General features: G+C 38.2%; 1 protein-coding gene and 1 non-coding gene across 4 annotated transcripts; both read left to right on the top strand.

Annotated features, from left to right (window-relative positions):
* Positions 1 to 923: 923 nt before the first annotated feature.
* si:ch211-151h10.2 (uncharacterized protein LOC567699 homolog) lies at positions 924 to 19,833 on the top strand. 3 transcript variants are annotated; one of them, XM_055029008.1, is made up of 10 exons: positions 924 to 1,148; positions 2,181 to 2,424; positions 3,125 to 3,189; positions 3,288 to 3,435; positions 3,671 to 3,789; positions 6,159 to 6,339; positions 6,420 to 6,503; positions 6,595 to 6,690; positions 15,351 to 15,440; positions 19,740 to 19,833. In XM_055029008.1, the coding sequence occupies exons 1-9, from the start codon at positions 991 to 993 to the stop codon at positions 15,399 to 15,401; spliced, it is 1,146 nt and encodes a 381-aa protein (XP_054884983.1). In that variant the 5' UTR covers positions 924 to 990; the 3' UTR covers positions 15,402 to 15,440; positions 19,740 to 19,833. The 3 variants fall into 3 exon arrangements, with proteins under 3 accessions (XP_054884983.1, XP_054884982.1, XP_054884981.1); XM_055029007.1 differs by lacking the exons at positions 15,351 to 15,440; positions 19,740 to 19,833 and adding an exon at positions 8,075 to 9,185 and having other exon boundaries at positions 931 to 1,148; positions 3,128 to 3,189; XM_055029006.1 differs by lacking the exons at positions 15,351 to 15,440; positions 19,740 to 19,833 and adding an exon at positions 8,075 to 9,185 and having other exon boundaries at positions 931 to 1,148.
* trnap-cgg (transfer RNA proline (anticodon CGG)) lies at positions 12,922 to 12,993 on the top strand. Its single transcript has one exon. It is a non-coding gene; the product is annotated as a tRNA-Pro (tRNA).
* Positions 19,834 to 21,533: the final 1,700 nt, after the last annotated feature.

Raw genomic sequence — 21,533 nt, 5'->3', positions numbered from 1 at the left:
AATTAAATTTCTCCTTTCGCCTTCGTGTGATGACGTCAGAAACAGCTCTGCTGCCACCTTCTGTTCGTTAGTGAAAACTGCATCCAGGGGTGGGAAACGGAAGACAAAACTCCTTCAAACAACTGTAATTCAGGACATGGGTACAAATTACATGATTTTCCTCCTCAAGTTGATGGTAGAATATTAAAGTAAACCATTTTTGGTCAAACTTTCTTTAAGTAATATAAAATGTGGATGTTTTCTGACTGATGGCAGGTAAAGCCATTTACTTATGGAGGTACTAAAACTGCAGCCTGGAGGCAATATTGCTGTACACGTATGCCTTTTTTGGTGCTAAAAAATACAGTTTGGATTCCCGCAATGCAACTCTGCATTAGTCGGGCTGGAGCTGAATGACAAAAAATACATTATTTCTGTTTTAAACAGAATAATAACAGCTCACACAAAGCATAGACACATAAAAATGTTGTTTTATGTTTAAAATAACATTTAAGCATGAAAGTTGTCACAGCAAAAAGATATTAAGGCGTCAAGATTCTTTAAAAAAATCATCCTTCAATTTAAAATCACATAGAGAGGTTAAATGTAGCCTCTCTATAACTTATGATGTAGCTAGAGATTTAACTTTCTAGTATTTCTTTAAGGATTCTCAGTACTTTATATGAACATTTTTCAACTCTGAGTCCCTATTGGCACTCCATAGATTAGTGCCTAAAAACCACCAGAGTGAAACACTGTTAAATCTCAGCGTTGACTCCTTCCGGGGCAACCGTGAGACTGCCGACTGCAGATGGTTTAGTAGTTTGTGAGTCAGAAACTGTTTCTGGGTGGAGTCGGGATCGCTCTCCACTCCGGCCCGTTGGACACATTCCTGTCTGGCTGGAATGCAGCGAAGGGAGTAAAACGGCAAAACAAATCCTCCCGTCGGGCCTGTTCGACTGGCTCGGTCTGTCGAATCATGTTTTTAACCAGTGGACATTAAAACGGCAGATGGCTTGGTTGCAGATTCAACCACCGTCTCACCCCAAAGGTCAGAGGACAGCCGGACTGGAGGGGACGAGAGGCTGGGAGTGGACCAGTAAACCCATGAGGGAGGATGGTGAGGGAGCGACAGCAGACAACCAGGGACAATGGATGACTCTCAACAGGTGAGCCGCGTTTAAACACCCAGAAATGCTTCACTGTGACTGGAAATGTCTTAACAGGTGGATTATTTCCATCCTCGTTTGTGTCATCGATTGACAGCTTGTTACTCGTTTTAAGAAACAGTGGCCCACTTCCTCTGAGTTAAACCCAAGAAATTAAAATTCAACTTGCTTAAGGTTCGTATATCATATACAGGACACAAACTGGGAAGAGCAGAAGTTCATCCCAGTTCACCAGAATAGCTGGAGCCACTCACAGTCCTTTTTTACTGAAAACAAATCAGTGTTTTCTGAATGAAGCGCCATAATCTGGCCCAGACGATCTGACACTGCCAGTTCATCACATGCTCAAGGAAATATACTGATTTAAATTATTAATAGTTTTCATATAATCCCTGGTGGATTAAATCCTTTTATAAACATCAGTGATGAAAGCATCCATGTTATTTGTGAAAAATTTGTGGTTATTTGTGCTTCAAGTGACTTTCACTGCGTTGTACAAAAGATAAAATAAAATAAAAAATGCTGAAACAAAAATTTTTTAAATTCCTTTGAGAATTCTTGAGAAATTTTCTAGAAATTATTTTGGAGAAATTTCAGTTTTTCTAGAAAATTTGAGAGACGTTTGAGATGTTTTTTTTTTTTATCTTCAAAGTTTTATGCTGGAAAAGTCTGAAAACATCCCTTTAGAAACCTTGAATAGTGCTTGAATTTTTAATTTTCTTTTTAAAGAAAATGTATATATATAAACATTTCATTTTCTGGCGCCCCTAACACTGTTGCACCCAAGGTGGGAGCAATATTGTCCACACTAAAAACATGACTAATAACAGATAAAAAAATTATTCTGTGTCTCTCTTTTACAAAAAAATAATTGAAAAAGGGAGATATTTGCCTTGAAACTTCAACAAAGCAGAAGAAACACACTTGAATTTATGTACAGCTTTTTTCTGACAACTTCTGTTTAGTTTTATTTGCATTTATCCAGTTAATTTGAACTATCTTCTATTGTTTTTCTGTATTTTTCATTTCCAGCTTAGTAGAAATCCTCAGTGAAGCTCAGCCCGGACGCAGGTTTTGGTCCCAGACTCTGAAAACTTTCTGCTGCTTCGCCCCGGTGGCTGCAGTGTGGTTCGCCTGCCAGCTGGAGGCGCTGCCGGGCGCCGCGCTGCCGCAGGAGGACGCATGCTGCAGGATGCTGCTGCTGTGTTTACTGTGGGCAGTTCTGGCTGCAGGTATTTACGCTCTGAAAGGCTGCCTGCAGCCAGAACCGAACCGGGTGAGCAAAGCTGCATATTTATTGGTTTTAAACATTTAATTACATAGTTCTACAAATAATTGCACACTTTTCTAACTTTTCCATCACACCTTGGAGTTAAAAATAAATTTTCTACCTTTTCCATCACAGTTAAAAATGAATTTAAGACATTTTTAATTCACTATTTTAAGAAATAATTCATATAATGTATTTCAGGCTATTTTTGATTAAAAAAAAGAAGAGTAAATTTACATCAACATATTTAGATTAGTCTCAGATAATAAGCTGAAAAAGAATTGCTAGAAACAACTTAAAGATATTAAAGTTAAGCTCAGAAATTATATAGAAAACATTGGAAATTTCAAAGCTTGATTATTAAATTTTTCAAACTAAGACATTTTTTTAAAGTCAAAAACTCAGAAATTTTGAAGGCTTCTGCCAAATTTGTACAAAAATCTCTATAAAGATGTTGTGTTAAGTTTTGTAGCATTTAGTAAATATAAACAATTTTGGTAATAACCAAAAACAAGAAATTTCTGCTCTGATTTAACTTCAGACAACAGATAAATAATCTGTGTAACTACAAACGTTTTCCTAATTTAGGCTTTTAATCAATTTTAATATAAAACAGAGCACTTTTATGGATTTTATACAGAAATTAAGCACTTTCCAAACCTTGAAAACATATTTTTTAATGACTTATGAAGCTGATGTGTTTCAGCAGGAACCTCTACAGAGGAAGGAGCAGCTGGTTGAGCCTGAAATCAGCAAAAATCTGAATTCACGGTGAAGTTTTAATATTTTAGATTCATTTCCAGCTTCATTTATCACCAGTTGTGTAAAATAATTAATTATTTTGAGTTTCTATTTCCTATAAACTGCAGGCCGGTCTCCGGGCCCATGGTTAGGCCCCCGGAGGTGTTGGGTCCCCTGACCCGGGCTCTGACCAACAGTCTGCTGCTGTGTGTGCTCCAGGAGCCGCTGCAGGACCCCGCCGTGTCCCACATCGAGGCTCTCTGCTCCAGGCTGCAGGTGAGACGGAGAACCAAGCGGCCCCGACGCCTCAGGCAACATTTGCTCTCCTGTGTTTTTAATCAAGGATCAGTTTGAAGTCCTTTGATTGGAAACATCAAGAAGGAAGACGCCTTCCTCTTAGGATTGCACTGATTTTTTTTTCTTCTGTTTTTAGCCTCAGGCAGAACAGAACTGCCACTGTTTCGTATTCTGAGTCAAAAACAGCGTCTTCATCTGAATCCTGTCCTTGCAGGCGGTGGCTGTCACCCTGGAGACGGTGACCTTTGCCCCGGAAGCGATGCTGGAGGAGGCGGGCCGAGGTTCCGCGCTGGTGGACAAACTGAAGTTGCTCTGCGCCTACCTGCAGCAGAGGTCAGTACCACCGAACCAGACCTCACAGGGAGTTAGCTAAGTGTTAAATGAACATTTATACAACCGTTCAAATGAAATAACCATCTTTATTAATCCAAAATAAATACAAATGACGACGTGTAAGTGTGCGCGAGACACAAGAAAAGGTTAGATTAGCATAAACTTTAGCTCAGAGTGTCTAAAGCTAATGCTTTCAACATGTTAAATATATTTATTTTAATGTAAAGTCAGATAAATTCTCTAAATTTTAGAAAACATGTCCGATTTTTGGCTGAAATCAAACTTTTTCTGTGTCCGCCTACACTTTCTGCATTAGCCATTTGCGTCCCCAAAGCTACCCACATGCGCAGAAGAAGAACGTTGACGTCAGCCAGCAGAGTTCTGTTTGCGCAAGTAATAGTGGCCCCTTGCGTTTGTGGGTCAACTTTACAGTTAATTCAATGGGAGCCGATTGTGTTGTAGCAAGATAATAACAAACTGAAGAAAGAAAATAAAAAAGCATAATTAGTCATTATAAATGATAAACAGTTAAATAGTCATTGCAAGTAAGTTGTACTAGTATGATACCGTTAAATTATTTGTATCCTGTGGTCATTTAAAGTGTTTATTTTATTAATTCATCAAACTCTTTTGAGATTTTTTTTAAACCTGATCCCTTTTTCACTCATTTAGAGTCTAAATTTTCAGAGGAATAATGCTCCTGCAACCCTCAAGTTCATGTTGTCTAGTTGCTGAAAGTAAGTGTAACCTAGTGTTAAAAACACAAGTAAAAAATTAATAATGTTGATTTAATGTCTTCTTCAACAACAAGATTAAAAATTGTAAATAGATTTCATGTCTTATTCTACAAAAAGAGTTAAAAAGTAATCAAATTCAAAATAAGTTAGTAAATATGTTCATAAACATAGATAAAGTGTTACAAATCTTTAAAAACTGTGAAATATGCCTTTAGTGATTGCGTTTAGTGACGGATTAAACAGCCAATAGCTGGTACAGTTTGATTTCACATCAGCCAATGAGGTTGATTGTCCCGCCCCTTTAACGGCTGCGCGGAGATTTTGCTCAGATTGAGACACGCTTGAGAGTTCAGAGCTGACGGTTGCTTCCGTAAATAGCCTGGAAGAGTCTTGGAAATCGGTAAGAAAAACAATGTTAAAATAGTTTCGCAAAATATATAATTCAAAATAGTAAATGTGTTTTTATTAAATCTCAGAAAACTTCCCTTGTGAGCGGCTGAAGCCGAAAAAATCCCCTGTAGCTTCGAGTAGTGTGACCGCACGAGCTCGGCAGTTAGCTCAATAAATTCGCTGAAAATTGGCTAAAGTACCTAATAACTGATCAAATTTAATAAAAATAAAATTGTACTGTAAGATTTTGTATTATTATTATCATGCATGTTGTGTTTTATCTATGTAGTTGCACTTATTTCTCTATTAAAGTGTTCCAGTATCTCAACGGTGCTCATCTGCCGCGCTGACGTCACAACCGCATGCGCAAATGCGGCTCTCTCTCTCTTTTTTTTTATAGCATTGAGTTACCGTGACAGCTAGAAAAGACAAACATCAAAAAAACCAAACCATCTTTCCCCTTTTTTCATAAGGATCTCTGCCACCTCTTCTTATCGCTGAAATTCATGAACAAAGGTCAAGATACAGAACTATATGATATGATAATCATCATGAAATTGCTGGAAAACCCCTAATGTATGTCTTTTGTTTTGTTTTGTTATTTTCATTCCTCTTTTTTGTCTGTATGGAAACAGCAGAGATCGGCTTCATCAGGTTTTTCAGATTTTATGTACATTTGAGTCCGATTACATGTTTAATGTATATGTTGATAATAGTAATAAAGAGTTTAAAAAAAATAAATAAATAAAAGACAAACATGGCAGCCCCAGAGGAAAAGACTGGGTTATTTATTTTATTTTTTGAAAGCTCAAAATTTGTGTTTATTTGTAAATGTGGATCCACAAATGTTCACCATATTAAATTCTACTCTTTCTTATAGTCACTGTGTACTCTCCTCTGTTGTTGCTCACTCCTAGGCTCCCTTAAATTTAGAATCTTCTGATCAGGCCCAACTTTCTTTATACTTGTATAGTATTGGTATTAGTCATTGAAGTAAATTAATTTACCTGCCGTTTACAATTATCAAGTGTATTTGAAGTAACCTTCCTTTTGGGTTACACAAGCAATCTGGAGAGTCGAGCATCTGAGGAATGATACTTAAAAAAGTGGGAAAAAAAGGTTCAACAATAAAAAGTAATCCAAAAGGAATTAAGACCCCAAAGTGACAAATGACGCAAGTCAAATTATAAAGAAAAAAATTTTTCATTATGTGAATGATTGAGACTCGTTCTCCTCTTACAGGACAGCATCCCTCCAGGTTCTGGTCCAGGTCCAGAGGGACTTTGAGTCCAACGTTGAGGACTTGCTGCAGGGTCTGGATGGAGTCTGGACCCAGCTGGAGGATCTGCACGCTGGAGTGACACTCACCAAAAACGACAGCCAGGGCAGCAGAGACCTGACTTTGGTTCAGGAAGATGCCGAGGTAAGCAGTAATGACTTCTACTGCTTAATTAACAATAATTAACATTTTATCATTAATTAGCTTGTCACTTTGTGTCCCAGAGCTTGGTGTCAGTGTTGGCTCAGTACCGGACCAAACTGCAGTCCTGTCAGGCTCTCCTGAAAGGCTGCACACAGCTCCTACAGGTGCAACTTTCCTCCCAACGCAACAAATCTTTGATATTTTCTGTTTTTTTTTTTTTTTTTGGGCTGAAAGTGTTTTGTTTTGCTTCCTCAGGAACTAACCTGGAGTCACGCTCACATCAGTACCAAGGTGAACAGCTGCTGCGAGTCTGTCTGGCCCGAGCTTTTGCTTCAGTCCAACATTGAACAGGTACTTTACACTTTGAAAGAAAAGATGATTAGATTCATTCAGGGTGTCAGGGCATCCTTAAAATATCTTAAATTCATTTAAAAATAAGCTAAATTAGCTTTAAATACATTACTTGCAAGTCCTAGATTTTGTGATCCTAGATTAATTTTACGTATTCTATGTAGCTTTTTTTCTCGTAAGATTTTTCTGCCAGGCAGGCGTTTGAGTCACTTCTTCATTGGATTCTCTGATTCGAGGCAGCTGGTAAGAAGCTGCTAATACAAATGCAATGGGCACAGAGAGAGGAGAAAAACTGGGTAGCCAGCTAAAATAGTGAATGTCCGTCATTGTTTAAGTGCAAATTTGTCAGCAGTGGGCTGATATACCCTTGCTATCCAGAAACTGTATATTAGAAGATATATATGCAGTGTAAATGAAGTCAGGAGAAAAACTAGCTTGATTGACTGGATGATGTTTGTCTTTGCCATTGGGTCATTTCTGTTACCAACCCATATGATGCTGGCTGCTAATATACACCTTGCTAACTAGCTGATGTATATTAGTTTCAGTTTAAACAGAGGGAGGCGAAAATTTTTTACAATCGAATACAGAAAAAATATGATTATTTGCAATTATTATTTTTTCTCATGAATATAAATATCTTTATACTGATGATTTGAAAAATACAAAAACTGAAGTGACAAGTGTAGCAGTTGTGACTCCTGATTTAAAGATTAATATTACAAAAAGAACATCTAATGATCTGACTATGCAATAGAATTATGTGCTATACTAATAGCTTTAGAATGGGTGGAGGATACTAATAATAGTTTGTAGTGATTTAATATCAGCATTGAGTGTTGAAAAGGGGAGTACACATAATCATCAAAATAGCTGCAGGAAATGCGTGAATCAAAGAAAATTACATGAAAACAGAAATACGTTTTAATAGAGAATTGAAATTTGAGAATGCAGTTGCTCAGCAAGGAAGAAAAAGGGAAGGTATTTCTTTCTTTTTTTTTTAAATACTGGGCTCAGTAATAGAATTTGAGGAAGAACTTTTAGGGTCCAACAGATGGCAGTAGTGCATCAATAATGGATGCAAGCTGCTGTTAAAATTTGAAGAAGAAAAGGTAGGCGAAACTACTGCTAGTTAGCTTGTTGCATCTGTCAGGGTTTTAAGTGCAAATTTATCACCATTTGGCTGGAGAACATGCTTCTCCACTATTTGGAGCAGTTTTGTTGCTACATTCTTTCCTACAGTAGTTAAGGCATTTCCCTTTGTACATCATTGACATGATACAAACCTTAAATTTGATTCATGGTGGTCTTAAAAAAGTCTTAAATTTGAGTTGCAGCAGAAACCCTGTTATTTAAACCATCTAAAACAAATTTCTTCCTGCAGTTTGACAAAGTTCAGGAGAATTTCAGCTCTCTGGAGCAGCAGACTGCCACCTTTAAAACACACCTGGAAGGACTTGGAATAGACCATCAGGACGAACCTGTTGGGTCGCCCGGTGCTGCTAACAGAACCGATGCGAATCCCTTCCTGCCAAACCCCATTTGTATTGTGGATTTGCCTCTGAGGACCTCAACCCCCATAGAAACGAAGAAATACTCCCATTTATCGCTGCGCGAGAGGTCAGCACTCAAGTTCTCCACGATGGGATGCTTACCCAAACCTGGAAGGAAGAAATGATTTTATTTACCTGGAATATTAATTTTAACTCATGTTTAATAATCAGAACTGCTTTAATTTATAAAATGTTTTGCAGATGTTGATCATCTGCCGGCTGCCTCTGAATTAAGTATTTATTTTCACTTTGTGAATGGGTTTGTGAAAGACTCATTCAAATCTCAGCATATAAAATGTTAGGTCAACCAACCATTCAGTTTAAAAAAAAAAAAAAACAGGTAAGGTGAGTGGTGGAAATTTAATAACAAGAATTGTCCAGAAAACACAATCAAACAAACAAGTAAGACCGCAGCCAGGTAGCACGGCTGAGTGGAAGCCAGGGCTCACACCAGTAGCAACAGGTCAAACAGGCGGAGAGCAAAACAACAGCATGCAACTAGTGACAACGACAAGGACCCGATGAGAAACAAAGGACACAGGTGGGACTAAATACACTGAGGATAATCAGGGGAACAAGACACACCTGAGAGTAATCAAGTGGAAGACAGGACAACGAGGAGACTCAGGACACAGAAAACTCAAACAATAGAAAAACACGGAACACAACACTTACCTATCAAGTCTCCTGTATTGGCTGGGAAAGTACAGTTTATTTTACCCACCTTTTCAGCCGTGCTCCAATATTACTATTTTCCCGTATTGCCCTCCTCTCGGTTCGATCCTGGTCTAACGCTTGCGTCTTCCTCTAACTTTCGTTCTTCTGTCTCCCCGATCTTACATTTATCTCACCCCTGAACTTATGTTCATCTGTCATGTGAACTACAATTTACGTTTGTAGTTCACATGTCCCCACTCCAGGTGAAAGTTATGGTATTCTCTATAACTTCACAGGAATGTTTTTTTTTTATCCAAAAAGAATTACTGTCATTCAAACTAAACACTACACAACCTCATACACAAATTTCCAAACACAACACTTTTTAAAATTAGTTACCAACTAAAATACTTACACATGGCGACTGGGCCGTGTTTTCAACCTCCTTCAGTTCAGGGTCCGTCAACTTAGGGAGCTTTAAGGGGGAATCACTTGCCATGTTCTAAAAAGCACAAAATATATACATAATAAAAAATATAAAGATGAAACACAATAAAAACTTAAGCTTATTATTCAAATAATACCATAAAATACCGATTTCTGTAACTCTGCAGTAGAAGAGAAGAAAATGTCTGCGAACAAAACTGAGAATATGTAAGACCAAAACTCAAATGAGCCGTACTAAGATAAAGACCCGCCCTTCTTCCCAAATTTAACTGGACAAAATTTGTGACAGATGAAGAAGTTCCTTACTTAATAACGCTCATTTCACCTCTGACCCTTATGATTATTGTTGGTTATTATGCAATAGCCAGCCCCGCCCTAATCCTCACAAGTCCTCTGGGCTGACTACTGACCAGCTCTCTGTCTTAACGGGTCCGGAAAGTTCCTGAAACCTGGTTACCCTGCAGAAGGTCTAAGAGGAACAATCTGTCTAAGCTGGTGTTGAGAGAGACTTGTCTAGCTCTAACTACCTACTGTCCAGAAGTTATGACCCTTTTCAGTTAAGAAGCAATCAGTTGAGTAGCCCTCACAACTGCATAACTCCAATTAGGGTTATTTATGACCTCATCATAAATTACCTCATCAGTGTACATCACAATAGATCAAAGAGATTCTGATGCTTAAATGATTGAATCTGAAAGCATCAGCCAGATCAAGACAGTTCGTGGAGAGTCAAGAGTTGTACAGAGAAATCATGTTTGAACTAGCAAAGGCACTTGTCCCCTTGTTCATCCCCCTCGGTTGGGGCATCGGATATGCGGTAACCACCAGGATAGAAGCTAGTAAGCTTCTTCATCCTTTGCCGGGAAGGATTCCGAAGAAAGGAAGGATTCAGAAGAAAATGACGATCAGCGTGGAGAGGAGGATTTGTTTTGGAAGGGTCCTACATCCACTGCCACAAAACAAACTGACCCGGAGGGGGAGGTTTGTTGTGAAGCGAGTGTGAGTGGGACCTCGGCCTCTAACCCCTCAAGGACTATCCGTACAGAGGACGACACAACTGCCTCTGAGCAAACCTGCCCAGCTGGGGAGGTTTGCTCAGAGCAAACAACCGGTGTGATGGACTCTGTACGAGACAGTCCTGAGGGGGATCCGACTGTCCACGCACAAACTGACCCAGCGCCGGGTCAGTTTGTTCAAAGACGGCAGAACATGAGGGCAAGGGCACAGTGTCAGAAAAGTCTCCCCCGGCTGGGGAAGATTTGTCTGTGGCTGACCTCGCGGCCAAAGCTGTGGCTGAAGTCACAGAAAAAGCTTTGGTTTCGTTGGTCCCATCGCTGGCCCTTGCTTTCAATACTCCTCTCCACACCTCTCACACAAGGACGTTTCTATTAAGAAGTTCCCTGGATGAGAAAGATCATTTTTACTGAAGATCTTCTCTGACTACAAGAATTACCATTGTGCTTGACATTGATTGTCCCCTGGACATTAAAAAAGAAGAAGGAGTCGGCTTAGATTTCCCAGAGTCAGAGAAGACAGCATTGGTAGGCCATGGACAAGCAGAGGATGGACTCCACTATAGCTGGGTGGACGCTGCTCTCCAGAATGTCCTGAACCTGGGCGTCACCAGGAGGTGTCTTGCTCAGGAAAGGGACTTTCTGGAGGCTTCGTCCATCCCCAGTTGGACGAGGTTCATCTTCTCTGCTGTCCACGAACTCGGCAAACATTTTTGTCGGGAGGATCTTTCCCCTGTTTTGATGGAGCTGAGGGACAGGTATCAGCCATCAGACTTCAGAAGGGACTTCAACATAAAATGTTTGTCGGAGTCATCTATGGTCCGGTTGGACTCTTTCGGCAGTGCCACAGATAGAGAGTTGTATAACAACAACTCTTGCTCTATCTGTGGCACTATGTTTCTTGAGCTGCTGAAAAACGGCTCCCTGCTCTCCCTACCACCGGTGAGATTTTCAACCAGTATTGCCACTCTTGTATTACTGGTTGGATGTGCGGGGAAAACGCCGTTGTTCGGTGTGCGGGTCGGCCTTACACAGAAAGCACTGCCTTACTAACAACAAGGTCCTAGTGTTTTTTCTCCATAGGCTGACAAGGAAACACCGTACTGTTTCCAGTCAGGTCATAGATGTGCCTGTTGAATGTAAAGGTGGTACTGAAAGGTACCACCTGTCTTCTGTTATCTGTGAGGGATCAGAGCCGACCCACTTCTACTCATATTTATTGAAAGGGGGACAAATCACCAAGGCCACAAACAAAAATGTCTTCAGGGTGGACTTTAGTGAATGCAGTGAGGACATCTCCAGAAATGGCTTCATTTTTGTTTATGAGAAATTGTGACATCTGATGTGATAGTTATCCAGCCCCTCCTCTGGAAGATGATAAAGGTGCCTTTGGAGAGAAGCCAAAAATATTAAATTCAAAAAAGAAAAAGATCCCAGAAGACCTAATATTTATGGGACAGGGAGGACCACTCGGAGGCGAGGATATGGAGGGAGGACCACTAGAAGGCGAGGACACGGAGGGAAGACAATATATATATATATATATATATATATATATATATATATATATATATATATATATATACACACACACACACACACACATATGTATAGTGAACAGCCAACCCTCATTTAGTTCCACACACACACATATGTATAGTGAACAGCCAACCCTCATTTAGTTCCAAAAAGAACCCGTGAAACACGAAATCAGCGATATTCATTATGGAGTATTTCATAATGGATATTATAAAACCAAACCTTTTTACAGACGGAAGCATTTGTTTAACAAATAAAAGTTCTGTATAAACGTACTGTAAAATAATCTTAATCATAAATACGAACCGTAGGCTTCAAATTGCGAAGATCAGCACCCACCGCGACCCGAGTCATTGGATTAGAACGGGAGAAAATAAAAAATGATTATGAAAATTAAAAAATACAAAGTGCAGTAGGACAAATAGTGACTCGCGTGTTGCAGCTGCATCCTGACTCCGCTCTGTCGTGGTTTTTTCTTCCAAAGCACGCGGTGCAGGTCAGTTTTTTCTTGAGAAGAATATAGTTATAGGTAGTTTTTTCTTTGCAAACTTATATTTGGCAAGCTGTTTTACATACGTGTTCATATTAAAACGCAACGTTATTGACACATGTAAAGAAGAAGCGAAGAGACTGTTTAGCCAATCAGAATGCAGAATACATTGCAGGATTAAAATCCGTGAAGCAGCGAGACCGTGAAACCGCATTATAGGGAGGGTTCACTGTATGTATAAATTTGAAATTCATACGCACACACACACATATATATATAAAAAATAGATATACACACACACTTATGTATATATAAAGGTTTGGAGAGTAATATAAACCTTTTCTCAACTTGGGCAGATGAGCCCATTTAACTTCTTTAAGACAACTGAAATGATTTACAAAATATACTCAGTGATTTACAAAATATATAAATATAGTGAGTATATTTTGTAAAAAATTTCAGTTGTCTTAAGGGAGTTTAAATGGGCTTAATGAAAAAGCTGGTCAGACCCTCACAAACATTGTCAGTGAGTGGCTCGTTGGTCTAGCGGTATGATTCTTGCTTCGGGTGTGAGAGGTTCCGGGTTCAAATCCCGGACGAGTCCCACTATTTCATTAGGTGCAAGAGAAATATTAAGAATTACATCTTTAAGAGGAATGCTGAATATGATTTGTAGATAAAATTTTCCCAGAAGTACTGCTCCTCCAACCTACAAAGTGCTCATGTTGTTGTAGTTGCTGAATGGAAGCAATCTGCAGAGTCAAGCAACTTGGAGACGGTGCTTAAAAAATAAGAAAGGTTCAACAATAAAAATGGTCAGAAAAAGATTAAAAACTAAACAAAATCCTAAAGTAACAAATGAATGAAAAAAACATTTTCAAATGAACAACACAACAAAACATGACAGCACCAAGGATGTGACAAACTACTAAACTGAATACAAATGGATTAAAACAAGATGCAGAAAATTATAAAAATTTTACTAAAATCTAATTTCCACCATAGAGCACAACAACTTAACTTTTAATGCAATCAAAAATGAAAAGATCTTGCAATAAATAAATTTCCTGCCAGGTGTCCAGTCTTGCCCAACATCCTGCCATGAGCAGATCCAAGAACTGAAACAGAAAACACCTGGGATGTGATTCATTTGCAGTTCTTTTTCTCGCCACTAGGTGGTGCAGCAGGATAAAACAGAGATACATGAAACAGAAGAAAAACCTGATCTGCAGCTCAATGTTCGTTGAGTTTTATATAGCTAGTAAGAAACCCACAAATAAATATTCCTGGATTTTAACCAGGGTGGAAATTGATAATAAGTCCAGAAAGAAAATTATTAAACTTGTAACTGGTAGGAGAATTAACAAAGTTTGGTTCTCTCAACCTGGTTGAGCTTCTGCACAACTTTAAACTGAAGTTTTATGATTTTAATCAAGACTGTCAAACACATAAACCTCTAAAACCCCCAGAACAAACTAAACAAGATTGAAAAAATAACGGCTTCCTTTGACTTTACTTGCACTGAAAAAACAAAAGTCTCACCTAGTACTTTTATCTTGTTTCCACTGCAAATATCTTTTAAATAAAAACAAAATAACATACAAGTAATGTTTCAGCAACATATAGGAGCTTGTGTGGAGACAAGAATTTCTTAATCTTGTACAAAACTCTGGATTTTTCATAGGACATTTTTCTCATAAGTGAAAAAATCATAACCTAACTAAAATCTTTTTTCCACTAAAAATTAGGATTTAGAGTTAAAACAAAATACTTTATCGCACTGAAATGTTAGTTTCAAGTTAGTTTTTGTCTTATTTCATGTGTACTAAGATATTTGCATTCAAAAATTAATACGATTTTTTGTTTTTGTAGTTATAATCCAAAAGAGGAACAGTTTGCTGAAACAATTAAGTCACCTTTTGTTTACACATCTAGAAGTATTTAAAAACTAAAAGGTGATACAATGTCCACATGAACACATCTGTTTTGAGTCTAAAGTTGGCTGCTGAAATGAAGAGAAAACCAAATATTACAGTCATTGTCTTTGTTTTTTGATTAGATTTGGACAAGTATCTCTGTTTCAGCACACTCGGATCAAATAACGTCATTATCATGGAGCGCTGCAATCTGATGTCATTATGAGGGGTCCGGTGCCAAAAACTGGAGTTTCAGACTCGTTATCTGGAGGTTTTTTTTATTTTGCTGGAGTCCAACATGTTTCCAGAGTAATATGTGATCAGGATTTCATAAAAAAAATTTAAAAAGCTTAAACCTAATTCATTTTGAATGACAAACTCTAAAAGAATCCATTATTTTAAAGTTCACACTTTGTTCTTCACTGTTTCTATAAATAGCCCAAGCACTGAAAGAAAATAAAACACCCCGTTGGTTTTAAGATCATTTTCTGGTGTCTGGAAAACGAGCCCTTTCAACAACCTCCAGAATGTATCATTACATTGCACTGTTACCTAGCAACCTCCGCTGAGCTCAACGCCGTTTCCGAGCAACCAAAGTACTGTTGTATAATGGCTGCTCTTTGTTGACTTACCATTCAGAAACCACTTGTTGCATTCTTGTTGGTTGTGCAGGAGGTTCTACTAATGGTTTTCAAAAATGTAGTTATATAAGAGCACATTTTCACATGCGAGTTTAAACATTCAACTTGTTGGAATTTAAAGTGACAAGAGATCCTTAAACATTCTGAGAAGAGTTCGAACAAAGCAGACTAAAATTTTATTTTCTAAGAATGATTTTATGCAAAAGTTAAGTGAACATGTTTTGTGTAGGCCATAAACCTAACCTAACCTGCTCAACAAATCACCTTTCATAAAGTACACTGTCTAGTTTTGGATCTTTTTCATAATGTCCATTCCCTTTTTTGCAGGAATTGTTCCCTGGCTACGTTACGCATTTTTTCCCTCAGCTTAAATATTTTTCATTCCTTTCGTCTGTCTTTGTCAGCATCAGACGAAGTTACTGAAGCAGCCTGCATTGTTTAAAACAGGGATCTGAGACGGAGGAGGGAGAAAAGCAGAAAGGGTGGCAGTAGAGGTCAGTGCCGGAAGCGTTTCTGTTATTACTAAAAACTGAACAGCCCTCTAGACCTTTACGAAAAGCATGAATGCCTTTGATCCATATTCAATTACCCTTGCAGCCGGCACCACATCTTAGGCAAACAAGCGGACATAGTTTTCACCAGCAGATTCCTTTTCAGGATGGAGTATAAAAGAGCTGTAATTGGCATGTGGTAATTAATGGCAGCCGTTAGGCAACAGTTGTGCGGACTCTGTACAGTACGCATGCCACAGATGTCATTCGACCATGGACTTGGCGGCCATCTGCCGGATAGCGCATCTGTCCAATTCCCTCAAACTGAGAGTCAGAGTGGTGGAGAGGACCTCGGATGAAAGGACTGAGAGCTGTCAAAACACCAAAGACACAAATCTGTCTGCTGCTTTTGGTTAAATCAGGGCCGTTTTGAGCTTTCTAGGGGTTCCTTGTTATGAATGTAGGGATTCATAACTCTCTACAGAGAGTCTGCACACCCTAAAAAACGCATAAAACGTCTCAAGTTCATAAAAAGGGTAAGTTGGCCTCAAGTTGATGGCAGGTTTTAAATGTGGTGATGGCAGGAGTATGTAATCTTGTGTATGTAGCCTTCTTTATGTCAGGAAAACATTTGAGTCACTTCATTGTGTGACTTGAGGCTACTGAGGCTAATGCTAACTGGCTGCACTGAAGACAGTTTCTTTTGTACATTTATGGTGTTATACAGGTCTTAAATTTTATTTATAATATTCTTTAAATGTTTTTTTAAAGAATATTAAAAACCATTTAAGTGATGCTTAGATCATCCACAAAAATGACATGTCACATTTGACAAATAATTAAAAACTGTTGAAATGTACACATCTTGAAGTAAATTAAACTCATAAGAACTACAATAGAAGTAAAACAGTAATAAGAACAGATTTTGAATGTTCATAAATAAAAAACGTCAGATAAAGACGGGATATTTAAATTTTCCTGAGATGAGGCTCAACATGCAGCTTAGGTGCCCCCTGGTGGCCAGTCATGAAAACAGAATAAACAATCAGACTTTAGATCTACTTTATGAAGTATTCTAATGAATAAATATGACTGGAAAGAGATTATTTGATGATAAATGGAGAAAAGGCAGCATTTCACTGCTAAACAATCTCTCTCCAAAGCAACTGGAGCAGCATTTTGCTGCAGTTTCCACTTTTGGCCAGTAGAGGGACGAGCCCCAGGGGAGAAGTGCACAGCATCAGCTTTCTGCTTATTGTAAAAGGGTGCAAATGAAATTACCACGGGCTTTGTTTAGCTACACTAAAACACTGATAACTGGTTTCCTTGCTGCTGCGGTCCTGGAGGAGAGGCTGGTTCAAAGCCAGCCCAAGTGTGTGTTGTTTGAGAAAATATGGTTCATGGCAGAGGTCAATCCTCCGACTTATTCCGACAATTACTCAAGATCGGGTTTCACTGGTGTTACACGTAGCACACATCTGATTCCTGATCCCTCTGCTGATGACACTGTGAGGCAGTAAAAGTGATATAAACAAACTAAACCCCTTAACAGCTCAGCATGCTGCTTAAAATCTGTTCTAAATATCCAATGTGAGCAACAAAAGTAAAGCTACAGATTAAAAGTAGAGCAAACCAAACTCCAAAGAGGGTTAAATTAAGAAAAATGAAAGAAATTAGCATTTTATTCAAAAGAATTATTTTGGTAATTGATAATTCTGACTGTAAATCTGATTAAAAACCTCCTGTTGAACCACTTTAGCTTCTTTTATACATTAAATGCTATGAACATCTAATTTTTCATCAGTTTATCAAAACTAAATCAGTATTTCTCAACAATCTGACCTCTAAGATTCTTTGACGGTGGCTTTATGGTAATGAAACTTTGTTATGCTAACGTTTACTCATGTGCCTTTTACTATTACCGTTTGTGTTCATTGTTCTTTAACATTCTGTTCAATATGCACATTGTATCTGGACATAAACTCGCATAAGTTAAAAAATAAACTAAAAAAAGTAAAACAAAAGAAAAAGAATATTAGTGATACTAGTGTGCCAGCATTAGCTAACGTTCAACAGTGGCTAACAAGTGTCACAATAGCGAACTGGAGCAGTCGCGCAGCCAGGAATCTTGGGCCTCATAACTAAAATTTGATTGCCCCCCACTCCTCCCCAGGCAGCTGCTTTACAATTTTCTAACCTATCAAAAGCAACACAATTTTAAAGGCTTGCAACTGTCTTGCTCTGGTCCAATACTGATAACTAGCACAATATTTACTGCTCATGAATTTTACATCCAACAATCTGCATACAGTGTTGTAGGTTGCTGAAATGTTTTCTGTTAGTTTCAGATTACTGAAATGTCTCTTCCACCGAGCAAAAGTCATAGGCAATGTTCAAAATATAATTTTAATTGATAAATTTTTACTGCTAAAAACAATCTTCGAAAACACAATATGATTAATTCTGTAATTGACAGGGCTCCTTTTTTTATTTTTATTTCTACGAACAAAAAATAAATAAATAAATTGTGGAGGGGCCCCCTGTTGGTCAGGGACCCTTAGAAGCGTCATAACTTTACTGCCTGTAGGCCACCCTAGATAATCTAATATGTTATGCTGAGGTTAGTTAGTTAGTTAGTTAGTTAGTTAGTTAGTTAGTTAGTTAGTTAGTTAGTTAGTTAGTTAGTTAGTTAGTTAGTTAGTTAGTTAGTTAGTTAGCCAACACTAAAGTTTTATGCTATAATTAGCTTGTGTGCCAGAATTAGCTAATACACCAGATGTTTAACATCAGGTTAGCTAACCATGACAAACATAAAACGGCAACAGCATCTTTATAAGAAAATGGAAATATGTTTTTTTTTTTTTGTCAGGGTTTTTAGTTTTAAATAAAAAACATTAGTTTTTCAAGCTAACTTCTCATTTCTTATTATTTTTCTTCCAGGCAGTTAGAGTTTATGGTTATTTTTTGAAGCAGTTTTTTAGCAACATTTCTCCAGATGTTTGGAATATATTTCAGATTTTTTATTTGATCCGTTCTTTTTAAACCCAGTCATTGTTCCTTATACCACACTGTGATTAAAAGAAAAATGTCAAAGGACTGTTAAAATATTTTATTACTGGTAACTAATTTTGTCTTAATTAGTATTTTCTTTTAAATTTTTTGTAAATAAAACTTATTTACAAATGTTCCCTGATGTAGTAGTTTTTAAAGCTGACAAATTATTATTTATTTACTTAAATATGTGACTTTGACCTTTATATGGTTTTCACTAATAAATAAATCCAGTATTTGATTTGGCATCTGGTTGATGTATCCCCATTTATCTTTGATCTTTTTCAGGAACAAGTTGTGTCTTTATTGTCTCCCGCTGAAATCGACAGTAAAATTATGCATTTCCAAACTGTTTCTTTGCTAAGTTGTCTGCTAGGTAAACAAACTTGACTCACCCATTAAGCTTTGGGGACTTTTTATGCCTGAATGATTCTGACTTAAATGACTAAGCAAACAATAAACTTCAGAAACAGAGCAGGCATGGAGCAAAAATGAAAAAGGCCAGAAATTAACTTTGATAGCGCTATTAATCAAGTTTACTTTATAAGGATTATTAAAAAGTCACAAGTTTTAGCTGCGAAAGTTTAACGGTAAATTTGATTCAGTTCTGCGCAGCCAAGGGGATAAATGCATGTTTTACTTAATCATAAAAGTAATATTTTAACTTCGTTGGATGCCAGATTTGAGGCTTTGCACAAAGAGCAAACGGCCGGCGCTGTGATCACACGCGGCGTGCATGGTTGCTATTAATGGGCTAGACAGAGCGAAACGAAGAGCCGTGCCACCTTTAACCGGAGGCTGTTTGAACGGACAGCTGCACACTGAGACAAAACATCAAAACACCAGCCACAGATGTACGCAATTAGCAACATGGTAGACATTTGGAGAGCAAAAGGTCCATAAACTCGCAACTTATTACGGTTGATCTGACATGGCCGAAGGGGAGGCTGAACCCAGAATGTTAATGGGCTTTTAGTTTGGCTTGAAAAGCTCCAGCATCCAGGCTTTAATGTCAAAGAGGGCTTAACTGCTCTTAAAATTTCCTAATGCAAGATCTCCACTCCGACATAAATATCATCCCAGACAGTCCATGTGTGTGTGAAAATGGTGTGTGTAAATGCACACTTAGGGGGGGAAACGACACAATTAGTCCAGGGGGAGGGAGCGAGTTCCACACTCAACATGTTTCCAATCTTTAGGAAATGCTAAGCTTCCTGTTTGTGTAAATATTTTCTTATTTTGTTTTCCAAGAGAGCAGAGAAGATTAATCACGCCTGACCTCCCTGCCCTCCGGTTTTTCCATCCCTTGGACGACGCTCTCCTTGGAGGTAGAAACCAGTCTGCTGCCCGGAAAGGTTCAGGGACGGACTAGCTAGGCACCAACGCGTCGACCATAAAATTACACACACAAAAAATGTAATTTTAAATTTTATTAAAAAAATAAATGTGCTTAATTTTGAACCCCCACCCCCCAAACAAACTAGGTTGTGCTGGGTTGAGGTGTTTCAACTTCTGAAAACAGTCCAAGTTGGGCTTTTTGGCTATGCGTCATTGTTTTTTAGTGTTTCAAAAACCTTAGTAATGTAGCATCACAAATTAGCAGAGTTCCACCCGTTACCTAGCAACCCCAGCAGAGTTCCACCCGTTACCTAGCAACCCCAGCAGAGTTCCAACTGTTACCTAGCAACCCCAGCAGAGTTCCCACTGTTTCCTAGCAACCCCAATGGCCAGCAGCAGCTTATAAGGCAGAAAATCTCGTTATGTGAGAATGATTTTGTGCAAAAAATATAATGAACATGTTCTGTGTCACCCATTGTCATTTTTAATGACTTATCAGGTGGAAAAAGTTATTCATATATGATTTCAAAAGTGTTTCTTATTTAATAGAAACACTTCAGTTTCCAAAATAGTTTTTTTTTCACATTTGTAACGAAAATGCAGCTAGTGAGACCACATTTTAAAAGAATTAAAGGTTGATAATCATTTATTTTTGGTGGAGTAAAAGTCCCAATAAATTATTATTCCTGTTAAAATCCCACCAACCTACAGGAACATTCCAGATGCTGCCATCTGCAGCATTATATATTGTGTAATAAATCTTTCCGTCTTTAAATTTCTTGGAATAATGCTGTTAAACCCTCAGTGTGCATTACATCACCTGCGTTTTATCTCTCATTTATCTTTCATCTGAGTTGCCAAAGTTACAGACAGTTTGATTTCTCAGCATTCCTCCCTAAGAAATCGGTTTTTACTTTTCTTTTTGGATTTGCTCTGAAGCATCTGCAGATGATGAAGCTTTGAACTTTGCTTTTCCTACTCTCGGTCGCTCCATAAATTCTTGGCTAAAATGCGGCACAAATCTTGAGACGGTCCCTTAATAGGAATAGTTCTAGGCTGGGCCTTTCTTACAAAATATGCTGCTGAAGTGATAATAAACTCACCAAGGAAACCTAAAAGGTTTGAAACATAAAGTCAGAGGTGGTTTTATAAAACAAAGTTTATTGCCAAATGTTTCCTGTGGGAAAATATTTTATATGTATTTTTTTATTTTTAGGTAATTTGTGGACTTGTGGGGCAGAATTATGTGTTTTCCAGCTACATAGTATCACTTTATAGCAGAATCAAGTTACTGTTACCTTCATTTGGTATAAAAACGCTGCATATATATGAAATATGACTCAAATGAAACTCAACGCCAAGAAATTGGACCTCTGTCTCTTTAAGAACTCCTGCTCTTTCTAAAACTCTGCCTTCAGGAACTCATCCCAACATGGCTCCTCTATTAACCCTTTAACCACCGGTTTTACCAGCGTTCCAGAGAAGTAACTCCTATACTGAGATGCACAGTTCCACCATGTGGTTGCTAATTGCTGCTGGCAAGTCTGAAGGAGTTGGGTGGGGGAGGAGCTGTGTCTCTAAGGCGGAGCTAGGTCCACTCAGGCGTTTTGGACAGCTGAATGGTTACGGAGATTAAAATATTTCTCAAACATGGCTCTCACGCTCACTAATCCTCTGCCTCCTTCCTTGTGGCTCGTTTACAGTCTC

The sequence above is a fragment of the Poeciliopsis prolifica genome, unplaced genomic scaffold (assembly GCF_027474105.1).
Source record: "Poeciliopsis prolifica strain line A6 unplaced genomic scaffold, Auburn_PproV2 SCAFFOLD004, whole genome shotgun sequence".
Lineage (NCBI taxonomy): Eukaryota > Metazoa > Chordata > Actinopteri > Cyprinodontiformes > Poeciliidae > Poeciliopsis > Poeciliopsis prolifica.
The sequence above is the reverse complement of the archived record's forward strand: the minus strand, read 5'-3'. Positions and strand labels throughout refer to the sequence as shown.

Coding starts and splice junctions, on each gene's coding strand:
- si:ch211-151h10.2 (XM_055029006.1), top strand. CDS start 991: ATGGCTTGGTTGCAGATTCAACCACCGTCTCACCCCAAAGGTCAGAGG. Junction 3,790..6,158: donor TGCGCCTACCTGCAGCAGAG/GTCAGTACCACC, acceptor CTCCTCTTACAG/GACAGCATCCCTCCAGGTTC. Junction 6,691..8,074: donor TTCAGTCCAACATTGAACAG/GTACTTTACACT, acceptor TTCTTCCTGCAG/TTTGACAAAGTTCAGGAGAA.